Raw genomic sequence first — 23,869 nt, 5'->3', positions numbered from 1 at the left:
CAAGGAAAAATGAGACAGCAGATCTATGGCACATGCGATTAGGGCATGTTAGCTATTCCAAGCTAAGTATGATGGTGAAGAAGTCGATGCTTCCTCAACTTGATGTGAGAACGGATACAGTCTGCGCAGGATGTCAATATGGTAAAGCACATCAACTGCCATATGAGGAGTCAAAGTTCAAAGCAAAGAAACCATTAGAGTTAATTCACTCTGATGTGTTTGGACCTGTTAGACAAACATCAATTGGCGGAATGCGGTATATGGTGACGTTCATTGACGATTTCTCTAGATATGTATGGGTTTTCTTCATGAAAGACAAATCTGAAGCATTCTCAAAGTTCAAAGAGTTCAAAGAGATAATTGAAGGAGAAGTGGAGCAAAAGATTCGTTGCTTGCGCACAGACAATCGGGGAGAATATAGCTCAGGAGAGTTCTCTCAATTTCTACGGGCATGTCAAATACGTCATCAGTACACTTGTGCCAACACGCCACAACAAAATGGTGTAGCTGAGAGAAAGAACCGGCATCTTGCAGAAATTTGCCGAAGCATGTTACATGCGAAAAACGTACCTGGAAGACTTTGGGCCGAAGCTATGAGAACTGCAGCTCATGTCATCAATAAACTTCCTCAACAAAGGTTGGATTTTGTTTCACCCTTTGAGAAATTGTGGAAAAAGAAACCTACAGTTAGCTACCTTCGAGTATTTGGCTGTGTATGCTATGTATTTGTTCCTGACAATCTACGTAGCAAGATCGATAAGAAAGCAATCAGATGTATCTTTGTGGGATACGATAACCAGAGAAAGGGGTGGAAATGTTGTGATCCAACAAGTGGAAGGTGCTACACATCACGAGATGTGGTGTTCGATGAAGCATCCTCATGGTGGACCTCAGAAAAGGGAGTATTGCCAGACTCAAAAGAATTTCAAGACAAGCTGCAACAGAATATGGGGGAGCATACCGTCCAAATTCAATCAAGTCCAGAAAAAGTTGAAGATCCATGGAAGAATGATGATGAACAAACAGTAAGCCAGAATCCTTGGCAAACTGGGGTATATCAACAACCAGATGAAGAAGATGGGTCTAGTGAACCGGAAGAATCAACTCCACAATCTCAACTCCGAAGATCAACAAGAACTAGAAAGCCAAATCCCAAATACGCCAATGCAGCTATAATTAAAGAAGAAGCTGTAACAGAACCTGAGACGTTTGAAGAAGCATCGCAGAGTTCAGAATGGATGACAGCTATGAAAGAAGAAATTACTGCACTTGAGCAAAATCAAACTTGGAAACTTATACCAAAGCCAAGAGATGTGAAACCCATATCCTGTAAGTGGGTTTACAAGATAAAGCGTCGTCCAGATGGGTCAATCGAGAGGTACAAGGCACGATTGCTAGCGCGTGGTTTCTCTCAACAATATGGACTAGACTATGATGAAACGTTTAGTCCAGTGGCGAAACTTACAACAGTACGAGTCCTACTTGCACTGGCGGCCAACAAAGATTGGAGTTTATGGCAGATGGATGTTAAAAATGCTTTTCTTCATGGAGAGCTGGATCGGGAGATCTATATGGTTCAACCAATGGGTTTCCAGAGTCAAGATCATCCTGAATATGTGTGTAAGCTACAGAAAGCACTCTATGGATTAAAACAAGCTCCCAGGGCATGGTATGGTAAGATTGCTGAATTTCTAACTCAAAGTGGTTATTCAGTAACACCTGCAGATTCTAGCTTATTTGTCAAAGCCAATGGAGGAAAACTAGCTATCGTACTAGTGTATGTGGATGATTTGATCATAACCGGTGATGATGAGGCAGAAGTTCTTCAGACAAAGGAGAATTTATCAGTCCGTTTCCAAATGAAGGAACTTGGACAACTCAAGCACTTCCTTGGTCTAGAGATTGATCGTTCACAAGAAGGGATATTTCTTTGTCAGCAAAAATATTCCAAAGATTTATTGAAGAGGTTTGGAATGCTTGAGTGCAAGCCAATTTCGACGCCGATGGAACCAAATGCCAAAATGTGTACACATGAAGGAAAAGATTTGGAAGATGCGACGATGTATCGACAATTGGTAGGTAGTTTGATCTACTTAACCCTGACTCGACCTGACATTTCTTATGCAGTTGGCGTGATGAGTCGATACATGCAAAATCCAAAGAAGCATCATTTGGAAGTAGTTCGACGAATACTAAGATATGTGAAGAGTACAATTGACTACGGTCTTTTGCACAAGAAAGGTAAAGATTGCAAACTAGTTGGTTACTGTGATGCTGACTATGCGGGAGATCATGATACCAGGAGATCAACAACTGGGTATTTGTTTAAGCTTGGTTCTGGAACGATTTCTTGGTGTAGTAAGAGACAGCCGACGGTATCATTGTCAACCACAGAAGCTGAGTATCGAGCAGCAGCAATGGCAGCTCAAGAAAGCACCTGGCTGATACAACTGATGAATGATCTACATCAACCAGTAGATTATGCAGTTCCGTTGTACTGTGATAACCAATCAGCAATTCGTCTAGCGGAAAATCCAGTTTTTCATGCTAGAACTAAACATGTGGAAGTACATTATCACTTTGTTAGAGAGAAAGTTCTGCAAGAAGAAATTGAGATGAGGCAAGTCAAAACAGATAAGCAAATTGCGGACTTGCTTACAAAAAGCTTGAATGTTGGAAAGTTTGAACATTTCCGCTGTCAACTTGACGTAATTCAAAGAATGGGGGGCTAACATTGAGGGGGAGTGTTAAAGATCAATATTAGCCCAATTGTTGAAATTCAAAGTTAGGTCAAAGTTAGGACACCAAATTAATTTGATGTCATTGCCTACATCATTTTAGTTAGGTGAAAATTAGGTAGTATTTCTTTAATCTCAATGGTCTAGATTAGTTTGTGTTTATTTTAATGAATGGTGTAGATTGATTTTTGTAATCTATAAATACCCCCCTTGTATTTGAGTTTTATTATCTAAGGATCAAAGCTTAAATAAAAGCGTTTTGAAAGCTTTCTTAAGTGTTCTTCTTCTTTGCAATTTTGTTAGATAGTTCTTAAGAGTGTTTTTCTTCTTCTTGATAAATTAGAGTTTTATTATTCTAATTTATTCAACACAACATAGCCAACCCTTCATGAATCACTTCTTGAAATCTTTCATGGGCAAGTCCTCTCTCTTGAAAAGTTTCCCCAAAAGCTACTCTACAGGTAACATTTGCAGTAAGAGACAAAGTCTTTTCACTTAGATCAACAGGAGAAGAAGAGGCTGAAGAAGATTTTAAAATCGAATCGATTAAAAAACCCACTTCTTCTTCTCTAAAGGACTGGAATGATTGAACTCTTTTAGCGCTAAAAAGTTGAAGTACACAAATCTTTCTCATTTCTCTCCAGTAATCTCCATATGGTGTAAAAGCTATATCAAGATAGCTGTAAGATAGCCTTCCAGCACCAGCCAAGCGAGGTCTGCTGCAACTATTGAGGTCATTTGCTTTAAAGAGCTCTTTTGCAGCTTCTGCAGAGGAGATAATAACTGTAGGAACTCGACCAAATTGCAGAAGCATCACAGGACCATATTTCTTGGATAGTTGCCATAAAGAATAATGAGGTAAGGCCCCAAGTTGGTGTAAATTGCCTATTATTGGAAGTCTAGGAGGACCAGGTGGGAGGTTCTTGCCTTTTCTCTTAGTTCCTAGTCCTCCTTCTAAAACAAGAAATAAAGCAAGAAGAAGCGGAAGTAACCATAAAAGCAGAGATGGAGAAACCATTTTTTTCCTGGTTCTTTTTTGGTGTTTGTTGTGATATATTTATATGTGAGCTTGCTCCAATAACTTCCTATCACATGTTTTCACATGTCAATCATACATGAACTATCTTTAATTTTATTTCTTATATTAGTCAATGATTAACATTAAACACTTCATTTTTTATCAAATACTACTTAAATAAATTTTTTTTGTCTCTAAATAATATATAATTTTATAATGTTACAAAAGTTGGATTTGCATATAATACTTCAATGATAAATAAAGATGGTGATGATATTTATTGCACCTTTCTTTGTGTCTCTGTATATGCATCCGATCCATACTTTTCAACCTTCTTTCCTTTTTTTTTTTTTTTTTTCCAGTTTAAAATGTGATGCATGTGCTTATGATTCTGTCCCAATATAATATTTATAAATGGTGGGGGTTGTTGATATATATATATATATATATATATATAACTAATAATCAAATTCCATTAATGAAAACCAAGAATCTCTTCCAAAATTCCATTAAATTTATGTGCAATGTAGAATTAAAGTTGAAATTAATTAGAGAGTTTTGATCCAATAGTCACGGTTTTTTCAATAGTATGGTTAATACATGTATTCATTTTTAAATAAGAATATTGGTTGGAGGCTGGACCGAAATAAGCCGAAAAGAAAAAATGTACTGGGCATAAATTCCATTAATAAATAAATAAATAAATTAGTAAATTTAGTTATTCTGTGTCTTATATTATAGTTATACATATTGTTTTATTATTTTTGTTACTGTTATTATTATTATTATTATCATCATCTAGAATTACCGGTCTAAAACCAATCCAAACTCAAACCAAGCCCAACCCAAAGAATAGTAAAGAAAAATCAAGAAAGCCAAGTAAAAACTATTGAAACCGAACCACTTTAAAACTACTAAACCGAACCGAACCCATCTAGAAATAACTAGTTGAAACTAAACCACAAAAAAAAAAAAAAAAAAATCAATCATCCTCCCTCACAAAACTCAGTGCCGCCTCAGCCTCTCACTGCCGATCAATGGCCACAAGCAACTACTTTGACCCTCGTCCAACCTCTCCTTTACGTCGGGATTCTACTTCTTCCTTATCTCGGCGTTTCTTTTGCACAATTAGAAAGAAAGAGGAGAGACGTCCTCTTTTTTCTTCCTTGAGTGAGATGTTATCTAGCTCTATTCACTATATTGAAACGCTCACTCCTGTCTCAATTAGGTCATTTCTTCCATCAACCCCTACTGCAATCAGTCTCTTCAAAGCAAAGGATATATGTTTTAGATTACTGTATTTTCTTTCCTAATATGTAGATGCATAAATCTTATGTAGAGTTCCGCAATTATATAAGTGTGAGTTGTATAATAGATTTCATTAAAATTATATACTGAAGATGTACGAGTTAAGGATTTATTTTAAAGTTAATTGAGGACCGCAAGCCCGTGATACATTTGAGTAAATGAATGTAAAAGTTATGGCATGATGAGCTTGAGACTCAGTTTATCTAAAACGTCGACTGTTTAGGCTTGTTGCGGATTTAGGTGGAGTTGAGCATGCCCAAATCCTAGTACTGGTCGGTTCATAAATTTAAGTCGTAAGATTTATATACAAAATTTAAATTTAAATTGTTTAAGTATTTAATTCAATTAGTCTTTTTTTTATGACGTGCATTTGCACGTTTATTATACTCATTATTTATACTCATTTAATTTTTTTTGTTTACGTAATTTTAAAATATAAATTTTTTATTCAGATTAAAATAAATAAAATATTCATTTATATTACACTTTGCCCTAAAAACTACTTGTAATCTTGTCTCTATATACTTATTTTATATAATGAAATGGTCTTAAAGTAAAGTTTACCATAACCCCTAAACCTAATTTCAGCTCCTAATTTATGTAGATTTTTGAAACCATCTAAAAAATAAATCAAACCATCACTCAATCCTCATTCTTTCTGTCCCTAACCCTTATCAATATCTATATATATTAATAATGGAGAAGTAAAAAAAATAAAAAAAAAATTCCTTGAAAAACTGATTTGAATTGTTTAAAAATAACATGAGCCAAAATAATAGTAATAATTACTTTCGCTATAATGACAGTATTATATACTTAATGCATTAGAAAAATGAACATATTCATATGTACGGATCCTTAAAACCTTCAAAAGTAATCAAAAATAGAAATATATAGTTCTAATTTTTTTTCCAGTTTTTTAAATACTATTTTCCTTCGAATCAAACAAATTTAAGATATAAGAGAAAAAATTTCAAAAAATTAAAATTATTTAATCATCAAGAGACCATCTTTTTATTACAAGAAGATACAAATCTCTTACTAAAGAAAACAAACTACTCCAATTTGAATATTAAAAATCAGCCCCTTCTTCAATTGGAAAGCCATGATTTAATGAAATTTGAGTTTGATGGACAAAAAAAAAAAAAAAAAAAAAAAAAAACTAAAGTCAAGTAAAAGAACATATCCAATCAAATTATACAAATATAAAGAAAAATAATATTTAAAAATAAATGTAAAAAAAATCAAATACAAATTGTAAAAAAATAAAAAAAAATTCAAAAATCAATTCTAGTCAAAATATTTTAAATTACAATCAAATATTAGATATTTTTAAAGATTTTTCCTTATCCTTTTCTCTCTCCTAATAAAAAATATTTAAAATTACATTAGATATTATAAATATTTTTTAAGATAAAATTATTTTAATTGGCTATCATAAGTTATTTCAGAATATTTTAAATTTCACCAAAAACACTGTCGAAAATATCATTATTTTCCCTATTTCCACATTTATATATAGTATAAATAGATTAAATAAAATTTTTTTGGATAATTTAAAATAAACACATTAAATGGAATAGATTCAATGAACTGACAAATTTTTATTAAAAATGATTAGATTAAATTTTAAAATATTTAATAGATGAACTAAAAAATATTAAAATTTATTATGTTCGTGCGTGCACTATTCAAAAATTTTAAAGTTTAGAATTTTTTAAAAAAAATTAGCGAAAAGATCTTTGAAATTAAAAAATTTGAAAGTCATAATTATGTATGTATTTGTTTATAAATTACTCAAATATTATGTGTATGTAGTATTTAAAAATTTAAAATATAAAATTTTAAAAACTAAGGAAAAAATCTCTAAAATTCAAAAAATTGAAAATTATAATTATCTATTTATATATTAATTATCCAAATATTATATATATATATATATATATATATATATATATATATATATATATATTATAATAATAAAAAACTAAATTTTTTTGATTGACAAAAAGATATTTCAAGATATCTCGTAATAATTTCACATTCTATTATTTCTCCCGGAAATCCTTTTATTTCCGCATTTTGCTTTGATTACACGTACACGTTGAGATACATAGATATATAGATACCTTAGAGTCTTATGTGGAATTCTTCTGTTTATAGAAAAATCATCTAACTGGTTTTGCTGGAATTGAATATGATCTAATACAATATGATATAATAACAACCAATATTTATGGAAAAAAAAAAAAATTAAAGTGTTGTTTTATAAATAAAAAAATTGAAAAACTTAGATATAAATAAATAGATATAAAAAGAACAAAGTGATATATATATATATAATTGGCATTCATTGGATTGTACTAACAATTAGTTAATTCACTAATTAAAAATTGCATTGCACTAACAAAAATCACAGAACACACTGTAAATTCAGTCAAAGGGATGCCACATTTCAAAAATCAAGTTTTTGCTTACAAAATTCTGCAATAGATTATTTTTTTTATCTGCAAAATTTTTAATTTTTATAATTAAAATTACCAGAAAAAAACTTAACAAACATAATTGGGAAAAAAATTAATTAAAATACAAAGAAAAATTGGTAAATTACTCATCAAACCGAATTAGCAAAAAGTAGGCCCACTTGCTAATTAAGTAGCACCAACTAGTTGACTGTAAATCTTTTATCAGTTCAGTCATTCAATTATATATATATATATATAATTGAATTTGTTTGATTTTTTAATACTAAGTTAAAAAAAGTTGAAAAATGTAAATGAGGCGATTTGGCTTCAAGGATTATTTGATAAAATGAAAATTGGACAAAAGCATAAAAAAGTGCATTGACATAGTGAGTGTTATCCATTTAGCAAAGAACTAAGTTTATCATGCAAAGATAAAACATATCGATGTTCGATATCACTTTGTATGAGAAATTTTAGAACGTGACATATTACTTCAAAATATCAAAATAACTGAAAATCCTGCTGATATAACGATAAAAGTAGTGACAGTTATCAAGTTAATCAATATCGTTGAAAATTGAGTTGCTCCCTTCGAGGGCACAACGGAGAAGGTGAGGAATTTCTAATTATATATCTGTTTAGACATTAAAATAGCATACTTTAACTCAGTTTTCAAGCCCTTTGGATTGTTATATTAACCATCCTTTTATTTATGTTTTTCCTCTCTTTCATTTGAAATATTATTTAACAGTGTAGGACCCTTCATTGTTCTTTACCTTAAAAAAAAAAAAAAATCTATCACTCTCTTTAACTATAATTACTATCTTTTTTCTTTATCAACAAAGATGAATTTTTATTTAAGAATTAAATAAAAATAAAAATAGAAAAAACTCAACTAACCATGTTTTTACACTCAAGCCATCAGGTTTCCCCCGTACATCATATCCTATCTTGGAAAGTTAATTAAGTCATACCTGAATCCATATCTAACAGATAATCCAAAATATACGAGCAAATAGCAGCGGTACCTTTTCATGAGAGGAGAAAAGCAACTATTGACAAACAAAAAAAAAACACAAATATATCATATTTGAATTTATAACCATGCCAAAAAAAGGTAAAGGTATTATAGCCGTTACCCCTTTCTTTGCCAAAGAACCTGCAAATGAGCTTCTTTTTCTCTTTGTACGACAGAACTGAACTTAAGATAAAATATTATATAATGCATCAGATCTGATATTATTTTCCTGTCATTCCCATTATTTTTTATTTTTTCCATGTGATAGCATCTTGAATCAAACTCAATAATCAAAAGGCAACTATTATATTGCAATTTATAGAATAATTCTATTACATTTAGAATGGCTAAGAATTTAGTCTCGTTTTGAGTCCATAGCACCCACAAATTTAAAAAACAAACACAGGACATTGCCTGAGGCATTTCTAAGCATACCACCAATATCTGTATCTCCTGACTTGCCTCTTGAGGATCCATCAACATTGAATTTCAAGGTTCCATGTTCCGGCGGCACACACAACTGAGATTCAACTTGGTACATTTTTCTTTAATTTATTCCAGCAACACTATTGCACATAAGAATGGGAAAACACTGAGCAATAAGGCGTCATTGGGAAATCTGCCTTTAGCAGTTACTATTCAATTTTCAATTAAATTTATGTTTAATAAATATACAATATTCCAAATAGAAAAATATCCTACCGTTAAATTCACAAATCAAACAAATTATTTATTAACAAGAGGAGAGCACAAATCTAAGAAACTAAAAACTGAGTTTGGGATACGATACTCTGTTTATATCATGATTTAACCAGTAAACTAAACTAGCAGGGGGACTACTAAGACATTATATTAAACATTATAATATATTTAAGACATTATAATATATAGGATACCAACATTATAATAAACATAGCAAGCTATTTGAGACATTTATTCTTTTTTTTTTTTTTATGCAGGTTGATATTTAATTGGTACAAGCAATAAAGCTTCTTTCTTATGAGTAGTAAGACCAGGACCAGATGCCTCTTCCGTAGTAATGTCTGCCTCCTTCATATTGCCAGGTAACTTCCAATCAAAGCAAAACAAAAGGTTTGCAAGCGCAATCTCCACCAAAGATAATGCCATAGTCATACCCGGACAGCTTCTCCTACCACTGCCAAATGGTAAAAATTCATAATTTAAATAACTTAAATTTCATGATTAATATAAAAAAAAAACCATGATGTGATATATATATAACAATAACATTAAAGAGAGTATTTATTTTATTTTATATAATATTTAGTAGTTTAGCTAAGAAGAAGAATTATATAAAATAAAATAAAATAAATACTAATAAACATACTATTCAACTTTCAATTAAATTTATGTTTAATAAATAGAAAATTATTTGCCTAAACCGGGTCTATAGCCACGCTTACGGATCAAACCAATAATAGTAAGAATTCTTTAAAAAGTGTTCCGAGTTTATTCTTTTTTTTTTCCCGGTATATAGTCAAAAATATCATTGTTTCAACGATAAATCTTATTATATTGGTTTAGTCCATGAGTGAAGCTATAGACCGGATTTAGGTAAAATTTTTCGTACACTATTTTGAATATAAAAATATTCTACCATTAGATTCACAAATCAAACAAATTATTTATTAATTCCATCCCTAAAATTTATTTTATTATACAAGAGGAGAGCCAAGCTCTAAGAAATTAAAAGCTAAGTTTAGGATAGGATACTCCCTTACGTCATGATTTAAACAGTGAAATAAACCAACAAGAAGACTACTAAGCACATGCGTACTAACATTATATTAAACATAGCAGGCTATTTGAGACATTTATTCTTTTTTATGCAAGTTTATATTTAACTGGTACAAGCAATAAAGCTTCTTTCTTATGAGTAGCAAGACCAGAACCAGATGCCTCTTCCATATTAATATCTGCCTCCTTCATATTGCCAGGTAACTTCCAATCAAAGCAAAACAAAAGGTTTGCAAGCGCAATCTCCAGCAAACACAATGCCATAGTCATACCAGAACAGACTCTCCTGCCGCCACCAAATGGTAAAAACTCATAATTTTGCCCTCTAAAATCAATGGAGTTATCAATAAATCTCTCTGGAAAGAATTCTTCAGGATTTTTCCAAGTTTTTGGATCTCTTCCAATTGCCCATGCATTGACATGGACTCGAGTTTTGGGATAAATTTCATAGCCATTGATGCTAAATTGTGACATGGTTTCTCTTGTAATTAGTAGTGGTCCTGGTGGGTGCAATCTCAGTGTTTCCTTCACCACCATCTTTAGGTATTCAAGCTTGTTAATATCTCTTTCAGATACTTTTGTTTTGTCTCCAATTAATCGTCTAATTTCTTCTTGCGCTTTTCTCATAACTCGAGGATTTCTGACAAGTTCTGCCATAGCCCAGACTAATACTATTGCTCCAGTGTCCACTCCACCTAGGAATATATTCTGATGTACATGTGTACATATTACATTGAAATATTTTAACAGTGTTAAAAATTCAAGTCAGAACTAAGGATTGCTCGTGAATTCTAAAATTTTTTTTTATCAGAAATTATCAGTCAGAATTAATTGTAAATTAATTGATTTGTTAGATTGCAAATGCTTTGATTCAACAATGGAATATAGTTTTACTCTTTTTTCATTGGTTTGGGCTAGTAAACCCATGAACTTGGTCTAAACTAATCAATTCAATTAATTCATAACTAGCAAACAAAAGAAGAAAAAGAATTAAAGAACGAAGAGATTAACGTCTTGTTTGAACCATACAATATTGTTGAATTTGAAGAGAGCATAATTGTTATCACATAGAATAGCTATTCATCATTTTGATTCAAATTTAAACTTGAAATAACTATTTTAACCAATAGCAAATTTATAATGTTAAATTTTAGTTGAATGTTTAATCATAAAATAATTCATTATATGTAATAGATATTTTTCAAATTTATAAAAAACAATATTTGATGAAAAAACAATATTGACTAGCTATTCTATTTCTTTTTAATTTAATTCACTAACAAAACAAAGTTTTTAAGAATCAATAGGAATATTACCATGATAATTGATGGGAGCGGGTATAAAGCGGAAACAACCCTTAACGAAACCATATGAGGCAAACTAAAAACATTATCGAACAAATCAATAAACTGACCTCTTGAAGCGCAGAATCGCTCACCGGTCTTCTTTCTAGAGATCTTGGAGTCACCCACGATCTTCCGCAGTAATCCCTAATTATCTCTCTTTTGGAACTCTCTGAGTGGCAGAGAATAGAATAACGTGCGTCTCTTTATTCTTAGGGTTTTCCAATCTTATATTAAAAAAAAACTCTCTTCGATAGGAAGATATTTTTTAATATAAAATAAATTAAATAAAAAATTATTTAATTAAAATAATATCAATTATTTTAAAACTAAATAATTTATCTATTATTTAATACACCCTTAACTTTCCAAATAATTAGGGCACTACAGGAACCGCAGGAATAAAATAAATCAGGCTACTAATTATAATAAGAACCTATGTAGACCAACATATTCTTATTATAATTAATCATGAATTATTCCACTAAAAACTCATGACTGAACTCCTTATTTATTTTACAATTCCACAACATAATAAAATAATGTTCCCCACGTTAAGATTACAGATGCTGTCATTTAAATAACTTACTGACAATTTATTTAAATCACAATATAACTTTAAGATTGTCGCTCAACTTATTTCATGTGTCGGATTCAATATCCACCTGCAGGGTTTACACTATGAAACCTTATAAACTTACTTAAAGTGCATCATCAATCTCTAAACCGAGACATGGATTCTATCATTAATTAATATTTCACAAACACAAAATATCTTTGTCCAATTCACCGAGAATATTATTCCAATAATGAAACTCACCCTTTAATGAATCAAAGCACAAGACAATCAGTGTTTGCTCATATTAAAATAAATCAAGATTAAGAACAATAAACATTATTTCTAATGTCCTAGAGAATATGTTTAACAGTCAGTACTAAACATCCATTCTCTACTTGGTCCAATTAAATACATACAAAATGTACTAATCACAATTATTGTTCATATGCTAATAACATTTATTTAATGCAAATTTCCAATTAAATACAAAGAAATAATTGTCAATAGAAAATCATGCATAGCTATACTATTACATATGCATGGTTAATAGTATATCTCTATCAATAATTGCTTTGATGTGACTTTTAGAGAATTGAATTCCTTCAGATTCAGTTTGATATCTCTCCAAATCCAACAAAACATCGACAATATCTTGATGTCCATGCTTCTCTTTTCCTTTTTGGATATGATCCTCAATAATCTTCTGGTAGAATTCATCAAGTTCTTGAAAGCTTCTTTCCAGTTTTGAATGGAGACCTGTAACCCTATCAACAATCCAACCCACATAAGGAAAAAAGTCAGATGCAGAAAAACCCCCTAACTTGGCTAAAGCTTCATGAATCACTTCTTGAAACCTTTCTTGGGTAAATCCTCTTGTTGCAAAACTATTCCCAAAAGCTACTCTACAAGTAACATTTGCAGTAAGAGACATAATTTTTTCACTAAGATCCACAGGAGAAGAAGAAGAAGAAGCTTTTAAAATCGAACCTATGAAAAGACCCACTTCTTCTTCTCTAACGGATTGAAACGATTGAACTCTTTTAGCACTAAAAAGTTCAAGAACACAAATCTTTTTTATTTCTCTCCAGTAATCTCCATAAGGTGTAAAAGCTATATCAAGATAGTTGTAAGATAGTCTTCCAGTACCAGCCATGCGAGGTCTACTGCAACTATTGAGGTCATTTATTCTGAAAAGCTCTTTTGCAGCTTCTGCAGAGGAGATAATAACTGTAGGAACTCGCCCATATTGGAGAAGCATGACGGGACCATATTTCTTGGATAGTTGCCATAAAGAGTAATGAGGTAAGGCCCCAAGTTGGTGTAAATTGCCTATTATTGGAAGTCCAGGAGGACCTGGTGGGAAGTTATTGCTAGTTAGTTTCTTCTTCAGAAGAAAAAGTAAGGGGAAAAGAAGAAGAATAAGAGCTAACCACACATGCTGAGGAAGAGAAGCCATTATTGGTAGCTATGTTTCTATTTTGAAGTGCATGTAATAGAAGAAGAGGAAGTATAACCATTGTGTATATAACTATATATATAGAATGCCTTGGCTCAGCATAGGTGGATTAATCTTTTGACTGGGTAAGAATACATAAAGTTCGGTTTTTATTCCTCAAAATTTAAACAAGAAAAATAATACCAAACCCACCAACTATTTTCTATTAACAATGATTTAGAAATATATAAGATTTGTATAGTTTGTTCTTCCAAAGAGAAATTTAATTAGGGAGATAAATAAATAGAGTATTTTTGGATAACTAATTTCATCCTATTTGATCCAATCATATAAATTTGTATATTTATAACTGGGCATGGAATGAGTACATGTTCAAATTTATTTTTAAACAAATAATAAATTTAAAATAAAATAATAACCTCGGAAAATCATTAACTAAACTATAAAACATTAATAAAAAGTTTAAATTTTGAATATTTTTGTAATTCTTTTTTTTTTTTTTTTTTGAATGGATACTCTCAATTATTCTTTTTAAACAATCATGACCTTACCCTTAGGAGAGAAAAAGACAATATTAGAGAAAGGAAAATAATCAAAAAAAAAAAAAATCTCAACTTTATTTTCAAAGTTATTTTCCATGTTTGGATACAATAAAGGAAAGAAAAAATAAATTTATTTTCCTTTATTTGAAAAGGACAAAATTTTGCAAATTGAAAGTTATGTGTTTAATAAAAAAGTTTTTCAAATTGAAGTGTTCAAGAGTTGAAGAACACAAGATTTTTTTTTGTTAAACACATGGATGAATTTATACATTTGGCTGAAGTTTGAGTAAATATTACTATATTGTCTGGTTTATAACATTTTGGCCTATTTGACCTTCAGTTATAAATAAAAGAATATTGCAAAAATAAATTATAAAAAAAGGTCTAAAATTATGGTAAATTGACCTTTGGACCTAAAATTAGTTGGTTGTCTTTCAATCTATAAACTAACTCGCTAAGAACTTCAATTACGGTTAAAGAGCTAGCTTATCAATGGAAGAGACAATAATATGATTACAAGAAAATGATGAAGTAGTTAATGATTAATTATATTAGTAAGTACGTTTAACTTCATGTATTTGAGAGATGTAGCACAACCGTTTTGTTCACACTACACATGTTGGGTAACAACATTTGCACATAAATAACGAGATAATGCCTGAAACTCACCTCCTAATCAGCCTGTAACATTTGAATAGATATATTAAAATAATTTTTCACAAGTTGGGGAATTTGAATGAAGGTTGGTAAAAGTAAAACATCAGATTTTTGTTTTAAGAAATAGACCCTTGAATATTTGCAATAGTGATCATAAAACAAAACATAACATCGATAGCCATCAATTGATGCGACTGATGAGGGTCCCTAAAACAAATTAATTGAAGTGGTAGGCCCATGAATATTTGCTATAGTGACCACAAAATAAAAATAATATCGATAGCCATCAATTGATGCGACTGGTGAGGGTCCCAGAACAAATTAATTGAAGTTGTTGTGTCGTCTGAAAAATTGAATCAGGAAATGGAAGTTTATGCATTTTGCTGGAAAAACACGCATCACAAGGTGCAAAAGATGTCTTTTTATTACAAGCTAATTTATTAGAACAAATATCATTATGAACAAGACCAGAATTAGCATGATCAAGTTTGGCATGCCAATCTACAAAAGCAGCAACATTTGCTTGTGGATGAAACAAACATAACGGAAGAGAATATAATCCATCTTTACTCGGCCTTTGTGGATAATATTCCTCGTGCGAATATCCTTCAAAACTAAAAAGTAAAGAAAAAACTCAATAGAAATATTATTGTGACGTGAAAGGGCTGAAACAAAAGCCAGATTTCATGAGATACGAGGAGAATATAAAATATCATGAAACTGAAATGAATGTGAATGATTACGAAAAACAGAGGAATCAATGGAGGAGATAGTGATTGTTTTACTATTGCAATTGTGATAGCATCAGTATTAGCATATGATTTGCTCTGGTCGATATTTCCATTGTCCGAATTTGAATGAAAGTTTGCTCCAAAATCCAATGCCCACTCTTGACAGTTATTTGTACCACCTGTTGTAGCCATATTAGAAACCGGCAATTGTTTTCGAGATTGACGAGGTGAATGACATTTTGCTAGTATGCCCAACACCACGACAATTAAAACAGACCAAAGAAGAACTCGACTGTGGAGCACGAGGCCTAGAAATGAACTATTGAGGTCGAGATGATGAAAAATAACCAAAAGAAGAACTACTACATCCTCGACCATGGTGATTCCGACCAGACCTGCAGGACTGATTTTAGGCATAATGAACCGCGGGAGAAATAGAGGAGTCCACGGTTAAGGATGCCATTTTCAATTGTGCTTCCTCACTCAAAAAAAGGGCATATAGTTCATCATATGTAATAGCAAAATTCCAAGCCTCAATGGCTCTAATAAAAGGACGAAATGAGGAATTCAAACCTTCTAAAATGTCCCTAATGAAGGACGCGTCAGATATAGGATGTTGAAGGGGCGACCATAGTATCATAAAGGGATTTGGCATGCTTTAGATAGCCATCAATAGACTCTGATCCTTGTTTCAAATGCTTCAGTTGTCTGCGACATAGCATGATCTGAGTATGCGTCCCTTGAGAGAAAATATATTCAAGCTTGCGCCAGATTGCTTGACCAGTAGATAGTCTAATGATTTGGGGTAGCAGTGACTCTGAGATCAAACAAAACAACCAACTCACTACCAACTGATCGTGATTGAACTAAGGCATATTCAGGATTAGGTTGTCCATTGGGGAAAAATTGTGCAGGAAGCGAGCCAGAAGAAGAGATATGATTGGCTAAATTGCGGCCATTCAGAATGGGTAATAATTGTTTCCAAAGGAGAAAATTGGAGGAGTTTAGCTTAATTGGTAAATACTGAGAGATATTTGGAAGCGAGTTTGAAGAAGTGATTAAACCAGTAGTGATTTTCACAAGAGTAGAATAGTTCGACATTGTCATTTGGCTTGGAGGCTCTGATACCATAAAACTTTAAAGAAGTATGTGTTTGAAGAGAACAGTGGTAGCGATTCTGCAAGTATACGGGTCGTGCAAATAATTACGTATCAAACCCAATTGAAAATTGGAACATATATATCATTGAAACAACAATGAATGGCAACTTGAAAAGAAGGTTTAGCATGGTCAGGAAGTTTCTTGTTACAAGCAATCTTTTATGATAGGATAACAAAACTAAAAGACACAGAGATTTACAAGGTAAAGCCAGAAATAAAGAGATTTTAAGTACAAAAAGTATCATAAAATCACCTTTGGACCTAGCTGCAATTGAGAATCTAAAGATTTGCTAGAAAAAGAAAAATCTCCATCTTTGCAGATTGATATGTACTTTGCCTCAGGAAGGCTGTAAAGCTGAGCTAGAATTCTACAAACTTCATCGATCCCAGATTTATCTACATCAAATGCCTTCCACCATGGTGGATTCTATACAACCCCACAAGCCACAACCTCACTCTTGAAACGAACACACAAGGTTGTGTTAACAGGATATTATTCACGAAGATATGGCAGCAGATTAGCGCATTCACATTATTGACTTATCATGATTTTATGCTGATTATAATGCAGTAATAATGCTTGTAGAGCTAGGGCAATATCTTCCTTTTACACCTGTATTTGTACAGTATATACATCCCTTCATTGTAGCTGCAAGAATATTAACAAAGATACAATTCTTCAATTCATATTATTTTCCTTTTCTGTTTCTTTGATTATCATGGTATCAGAGCCATAATTTTTTTTTCTTTTCCTTTGAATTAAAACCATACCTGCATTCGATTCAGCGAACAAAATTCGGGTTTTCTTTATTCAAACATTCTGAAAATTTCACCATGGCCACTGAATATCGTGATCTCTTCTCCATTAAATTTGATGGCAAAAATTATTCTCTGTGGGAGTTTCAGTTTAGAATGTATGTAACTGGAAAAGAGCTCTTGGATATTCTTGATGGCACAAAAAAGGAACCAACAGATGACAAGAAAAGCCAAAATGGATAACTGATAACGCTAGAATTATATCTTGGCTTTTAAACTCAGTCACCAAAGAAATTGCCTTAGGTTTGTGCTCCTTTCAAACAGCTTCTGCAATATGAAAACACCTTCGTAAGGTATATACTCAATCCAACTACGCTCGAGTTTATGAATTAGAGCGTGAAAATGCAAAACATAAGCAAGATGATACAGACATCAACACTTTTTATTCTGGTATTCTAGGTTCGTGGTCAGAACAAGACATGATTTCTAGTATTTCATTGCCTTCTGATGCAATGATAGGTGTAGAAAAAGAAAGAAATTGTTGTGGAAATTGGGTTTTTTCCACCAAAAACAATTTGTGAATTAATGTACTGAGTAACTACACTAGGTAAATTCCTAGATAAGTGGAGGAGTCACAAATGGTCTCACTTAAAATCTACTTGCCTAGACAGAATTTACCTAGAAGTAATTAATTAGACAATAACCACTAAAAATAGTTTGCCCAACAATAGCTATTAAATAAATAAAGACAACAACAATAAATAAGAGAGAACACCAAAATTTAACAAGGTTCGGCCAATTTTGCCTACGTCCTCGGACACTACCAAATTTATATTTCATAAAAAAACATACAAATTGAGAGAGGAAAGAAACTTGTCTAACCCACTAAGTATTGGAAGACAAGTTTTGGGATGAATAAAACTTAAGGAGCTAGGCTCCTTTTATAGCCAAACAACTCCCTATTCTAATCCTAGTTTCCCGATGTGGGATTTTTGCCACATAACCAATAATCTCCACCTTGGCAAAAATCCCACCAATGCAAATTTCTGCTCTCTCTCTCACAAAACTGCAATGTCTTCAAATGTGCTTGGCAGTGCCAAGCTTCAATTTTTAACAATATTGATCAAGTCCAAACAGTATTTGAACTTGACAGCTGTCACCACTTTCGTCAACATATCAGCAGGATTTTCAGCAGTTTGAATCTTCTGGAGTTGAATCTGTCCTTTCTCCAGAATTTCTCTGACAAAATGAAATCGAACGTCAATATGCTTCGTCCTTGCATGATAAACTTGATTCTTTGCCAAGTGAATAACACTTTGACTATCGCAATGTACAACAATGTTGTTTTGCCTAATTCCCAATTCATCAAGCAATCCTTGAAGCCAAATTGCCTCCTTAACAGCCTCTGTAACTGCCATGTACTCTGCCTCTGTTGTAGACAAAGCCACTGTTGACTGTAAAGTGGACTTCCAACTAATTGGTGCTTTTGCAAGAGTAAACACATAACCAGTAGTTGATTGATGTTTATCCAGATCACAGGCATAATCACAATCACAGTATCCGACTATGCGTTGACCACTATTCTTCTCTTGCTAAAAAATCAATCCAACATCCACGGTGTTCTGAAGGTACCGCAGAATCCATTTCACAGCTTGCCAATGCTCCTTGCCAGGATCATGCATGTATCTGCTCACAACTCCAACTGCCTGTGAAATGTCTGGTCTTGTACACACCATAGCATACATCAAGCTACCTACAGCATTTGCATAGGAAACTTTTGACATGTATTCCCGTTCTGCATCATTTTTTGGCGACTGAGCTGCACTGAGTTTGAAATGAGGAGCAAGAGGTGTACTAACAGGCTTGGTTTTGTCATCCATTCCAAAACGCTTTAGTATCTTTCTCAGATATTGCTTCTAATTCAGACAAAGTCTCCCCAACTTCCTATCTCTGGTTATCTCCATGCCGGTAATCCTTTTTGCTTTGCCCAGATCTTTCATTTCAAATTCTTGATTCAACTGATTCTTCAAAACTCAATTTCTTGTTTATTCTTTGAAGCTATCAGCATATCATCAACATACAAAAGAAGATAAATGAAAGAGCCATCTTGTAGCTTGCGCAAATACACACAATGATCGTATTTGCTTCTTATGTACTTCTGCCTTTGCATAAACTTATCAAATCGCTTGTACCACTGCCTTGGAGACTGCTTCAATCCATAAAGCAATTTTTTAAGTTTGCATACCATATTTTCCTTTCCAACAACCTTGAATCCTTCTGGCTGAGTCATATAGATTTCCTCTTCCAGATCTCCATGTAGAAACGCAGTTTTTACATCCAATTGAACTAGTTCCAAATCAAACTGTGCTACCAAGGCTAACAAAATCCGAATGGAGGAATGTTTTACAACTGGAGAAAAAACTTCATTATAATCAATTCCCTCCATCTGAGCGTAGCCTTTAGCTACCAACCGTGCCTTATAGTGAACACTGTCTGTGTCAGGAAATCCATCTTTCTTTGCATATACCCATTTGCATCCTATTGCCTTCTTTCCCTTTGGTGGATCAACTAAGTTCCATGTCTGATTCTTATAAAGGGACTTCATTTCATCTTCCATAGCTTTTCTCCATTTTACTTTTTATGAACTTTTGACAGCTTCATTGAAAGTGGATGGAATGCTATCATCTGCAATTGGAGATGCATAGGCCACCATATCATCAAAACGAGCAGGCTTTCTTATAACTCTCCTTGGCCTATAAAGTGCAATTGACTCAAGTTGCTGTGGAGGTTCTTGGAGTTGAACCTCGTCTTCATCTGAATCTCCTTTTACCTCAGGAGTTTCTGCAGGTTCAGTACCTGCCATTGGGATTTTTCTATCAAACTCCACCTGTTTGGGAGTATCCTCCACCTGTTATGGAGTACCATCTGACTGCTCTACTATCACCTTTTTTAACATGGTAGATTCATCAAAAGTGACATCTCTGCTAAAGATTATTTTCTTTGATTCTGTGCACCATAGTCGATAGCCTTTAACACCGGTGCTTATCCCCATGAAAATGGCTTTCTTAGCTCTTGGATCCAACTTCGATTCCTTAAAATGATAGTATCTAGTGGAACCAAATACACGTAAGGAATCATAATCATTAGCAGGTTCTCCACACCATACCTCTATAGGTGTTTTGCCACCAATAGTAGTTGATGGTAATTGATTAATGAGATGGCATGCATACGACAAAGCCTCAGCCCAAAATTTCTTGTCTAACCCAGCATTCGACTACATACACCGAACTTTCTCCAGCAATGTTCGGTTCATGCGTTCTGCCACCCCATTCTGCTACAGTGTATTTCTAACTGTGAAGTGCCGAACAATACATTCATCTGCGCAGATTTTATCAAAAGCATCATTTTTGTATTCTCCTCCATTGTCTGTTCGGAGACATTTGATGCGTCTGCCAGTCTGAGTTTCCACCAATTTTTTCCATTTAAGGAAAACTCTAAGCACTTCATCTTTTGACTTCAAAGTATACACCCAAACCCTTCGAGAGAAATCATTAACAAAGGTCACATAATAGTGTTTACCGCTCAAAGAAGCTGTTGTAGAGGGTCCCCATACATCAGAGTGAACATAATCTAAGATACCCTTGGTATTATGGATTCCGGTGCCAAATTTCACTATTGTCTCCTTTCCTTTGGTATAATGCTCAAAAAAGTCCAACTTGCAGGTTTTTACATCTTTCAATAATCTCTGATCTAACAATCTTTTCAAGGATTTTTCACCTGCATGTCCCAAACGCCTATGCCACAATCTGGTTGTTTCCAATTCTTTGTCATCACTAGAAACAACTGTTGCTGTCGATCCAATAATTGTATTACCCTGATAGTAATACAAATTATTCCTTCTCCGAACTTCTTTCATCACCACAAGTGCACCTGAGATGACTTTCATCACTCCATCTTTCGCAATTATAGTGAGTCCTTTTGATTCAAGGACTCCCACTGAAATGAGATTCTTTGTCAAACTCGGTACATATCGAACATCAGTCAGGATCCTGATTGACCCATCATGATTCTTCAAACGGATTGAACCAATCCCTTCTGTGAAGCAAGGAACATTATTTGCAGTATAGACAACTTCATTTTCAAGTTCTTTAAAGTCAAAAAACCAGTCCCGATGGGGACTCATATGATGACTGCATGCAGAGTCTAGCAGCCATACTTCACCAGAACTTGTCAAATTTGCTGATGAATTGTCTATAGATGCCATGCTAGCTAATGAGAAGTCTGAGTCTTCATCATCACACTCAGCTATGTTTGAATTAATAACAGCTTTGCCTTTGGCTTTTAGCTTCGGACAATCTTTCTTTCAATGACCTTTCTCACGACAAAAGGCACACTCATCTTTTTCAACTCTGGTTTTTGAACGGGATCTACTTTTCTTTCCCCCTTTCTTTTGGCTTCGTGAACGGCTTCCAACCACCAGAGATTCTACTTCAGTTGCCTTTTCCTTCTTTCTATCTTTCTCAGTTCATAGCTGTAAAGATCAGCACAAACTTCACTAAAAGTCACATCTTTATTCCCATAGATTAGAGTCGTTGTAAGATGCTCAAATTCATCAGGAAGAGATGCCAGCAACAACACTGCCAAATCTTCGTCTCCAAATATCACATCCAAATTAAACAAATCACCCACCAACTGATTAAATTTTGTGATGTGTTCATTCATAGTGGTACCAGGAACATAATCGAAGCGATACAATTTCTTCTTCATGAAGAGTTTATTCTGATTGTTTTTCTTCAAAAATTTCTCCTCCAATGCCTTCCACAATTTGTTTGCAGAAGTTTCTTTCGAGAAAGCATATTTTTGCTCTCTAGAAAGACACGACCGAATTGTACCACATGCCAAACGATTGATGGTCCTCCATTCACTCTCCTCCATCTCATTTGGTTTCTCTTCTCCAATAGCAACATCTAGACCTTGCTGAAAGAGAGCGTCTAGAACTTCACTTTGCCACATGCTGAAATGACCGGTGCCATCGAAAATCTCCACTGTAAATCGTGCATTTGATACGACATTTCTTACTAAGGTTGATGCTGTAGTAGGTGTGGTATTTTTCTTTCCGTCTGTCATTTCTGCTTTAAATATTTAATAACTATAAAATCAATTTTCAAAAAATGCGGAACACAACCAAGGAACCTTTTTTATGTGGCAGATCAGACTATGCTGCAACCACAGTGAATACTTAGTAACCTTGGCTCTGATACCAATTGTTGTGGAAATTGAGCTTTTTCCACCAAAAACAATTTGTGAATTAATGTACTGAGTAACTACACTAGGTAAATTCCCAGATAAGTGGAGGAGTCACAAATGGTCTCACTTAAAATCCACTTGCCTAGACAGAATTTACCTAGAAGTAATTAATTAGACTATAACCACCAAAAATAGTTTGCCCAACAATAGTTATTAAATAAATAAAGGCAAAAACAATAAATAAGAGAGAACACCAAAATTTAACGAGGTTCAACCAATTTTGCCTACGTCCTCGGACACTACCAAATTTATATTTCACTAAAGAAATATACAAATTGAGAGAGGAGAGAAACTTGTCTAACCCACTAAGTATTGGAAGACAAGTTTTGGGATGAATAAAACTTAAGGAGCTAGGCTCCTTTTATAGCCAAACAACTCCCTATTCTAATCCTAGTTTCCCAATGTGGGATTTTTGCCACATAACCAATAGAAATACCGTTTGGGTTGTTCAATTCCTTATGAAACTCCGTCCAGAACATGAGGCTATTCGAGCAAATTTTTTGAATAGAGAAACATTACTAGATCTTGATATAGTTCTCTCTGATCTTCTATGCGAAGAGACTAGACTTCAAACACAAAAGTCTCTTGATGGTTCATCAATATTTGATGCAGCTATGATAGTTTCGGTTGATCGATCCAAATCCAAAGTTCAATGCCATGAGTGCAAGGAATTCAGTCATGTTGTCGCACATTGTAGAAAGAGAAATTTTTAGAACTACTGCAAAAAGAAAGGACATATCATCACTGAATGTCGTCGAAAACCAACAAATAAATCAAACATGCATAGAGCTTATAAGGTTAGTGAAGATACACCAATCAACTCTTCTCCGATTGATCATGAGACAATCCAACCCTTAATCAAGGACACCAGTTGCTGCTGCTCAACCAGGTGCTCTTTCCAATACACTTACAGTCAGTAAATATCCAGGTATGAAATCGAATAAAAATGTAAGGCATATTGATTCTGCTGCTTCTAATCATATGAGTGGTAATCATGAAAACTTTTCTTCACTTAACCTCAAACCAAAATTAAATACTTTTGTTACCACAACC

The 23,869-nt window shown here is 33.2% G+C and overlaps 1 protein-coding gene and 1 pseudogene across 2 annotated transcripts; both read right to left on the bottom strand.

Annotated features, from left to right (window-relative positions):
• Positions 1 to 3,102: 3,102 nt before the first annotated feature.
• On the bottom strand, positions 3,103 to 3,756 carry LOC119370738 (cytochrome P450 71B36 pseudogene; annotated as a pseudogene).
• Positions 3,757 to 9,256: 5,500 nt separating this feature from the next.
• Positions 9,257 to 13,825, bottom strand: LOC149496044 (cytochrome P450 71B34-like). Of its 2 annotated transcripts, XM_089722039.1 has the most exons (3): positions 12,771 to 13,825; positions 10,461 to 11,017; positions 9,257 to 9,575 (listed from the first exon to the last, which is right to left on the bottom strand). In XM_089722039.1, exons 1-3 carry the CDS (start codon positions 13,661 to 13,663, stop codon positions 9,499 to 9,501), a joined length of 1,527 nt encoding a protein of 508 aa, XP_089578165.1. In that variant the 5' UTR covers positions 13,664 to 13,825; the 3' UTR covers positions 9,257 to 9,498. The 2 variants fall into 2 exon arrangements, with proteins under 2 accessions (XP_089578165.1, XP_089578164.1); XM_089722038.1 differs by lacking the exon at positions 9,257 to 9,575 and having other exon boundaries at positions 10,168 to 11,017; positions 12,771 to 13,823.
• Positions 13,826 to 23,869: the final 10,044 nt, after the last annotated feature.

The sequence above is a fragment of the Jatropha curcas genome, chromosome 5 (assembly GCF_041381405.1).
Source record: "Jatropha curcas cultivar XTBG-Jc1 chromosome 5, XTBG_Jcur_1.0, whole genome shotgun sequence".
NCBI classification, from domain to species: domain Eukaryota; kingdom Viridiplantae; phylum Streptophyta; class Magnoliopsida; order Malpighiales; family Euphorbiaceae; genus Jatropha; species Jatropha curcas.
Note: the sequence above shows the minus strand (reverse complement) of the source record. Positions and strands in the feature narration are given on the sequence as shown.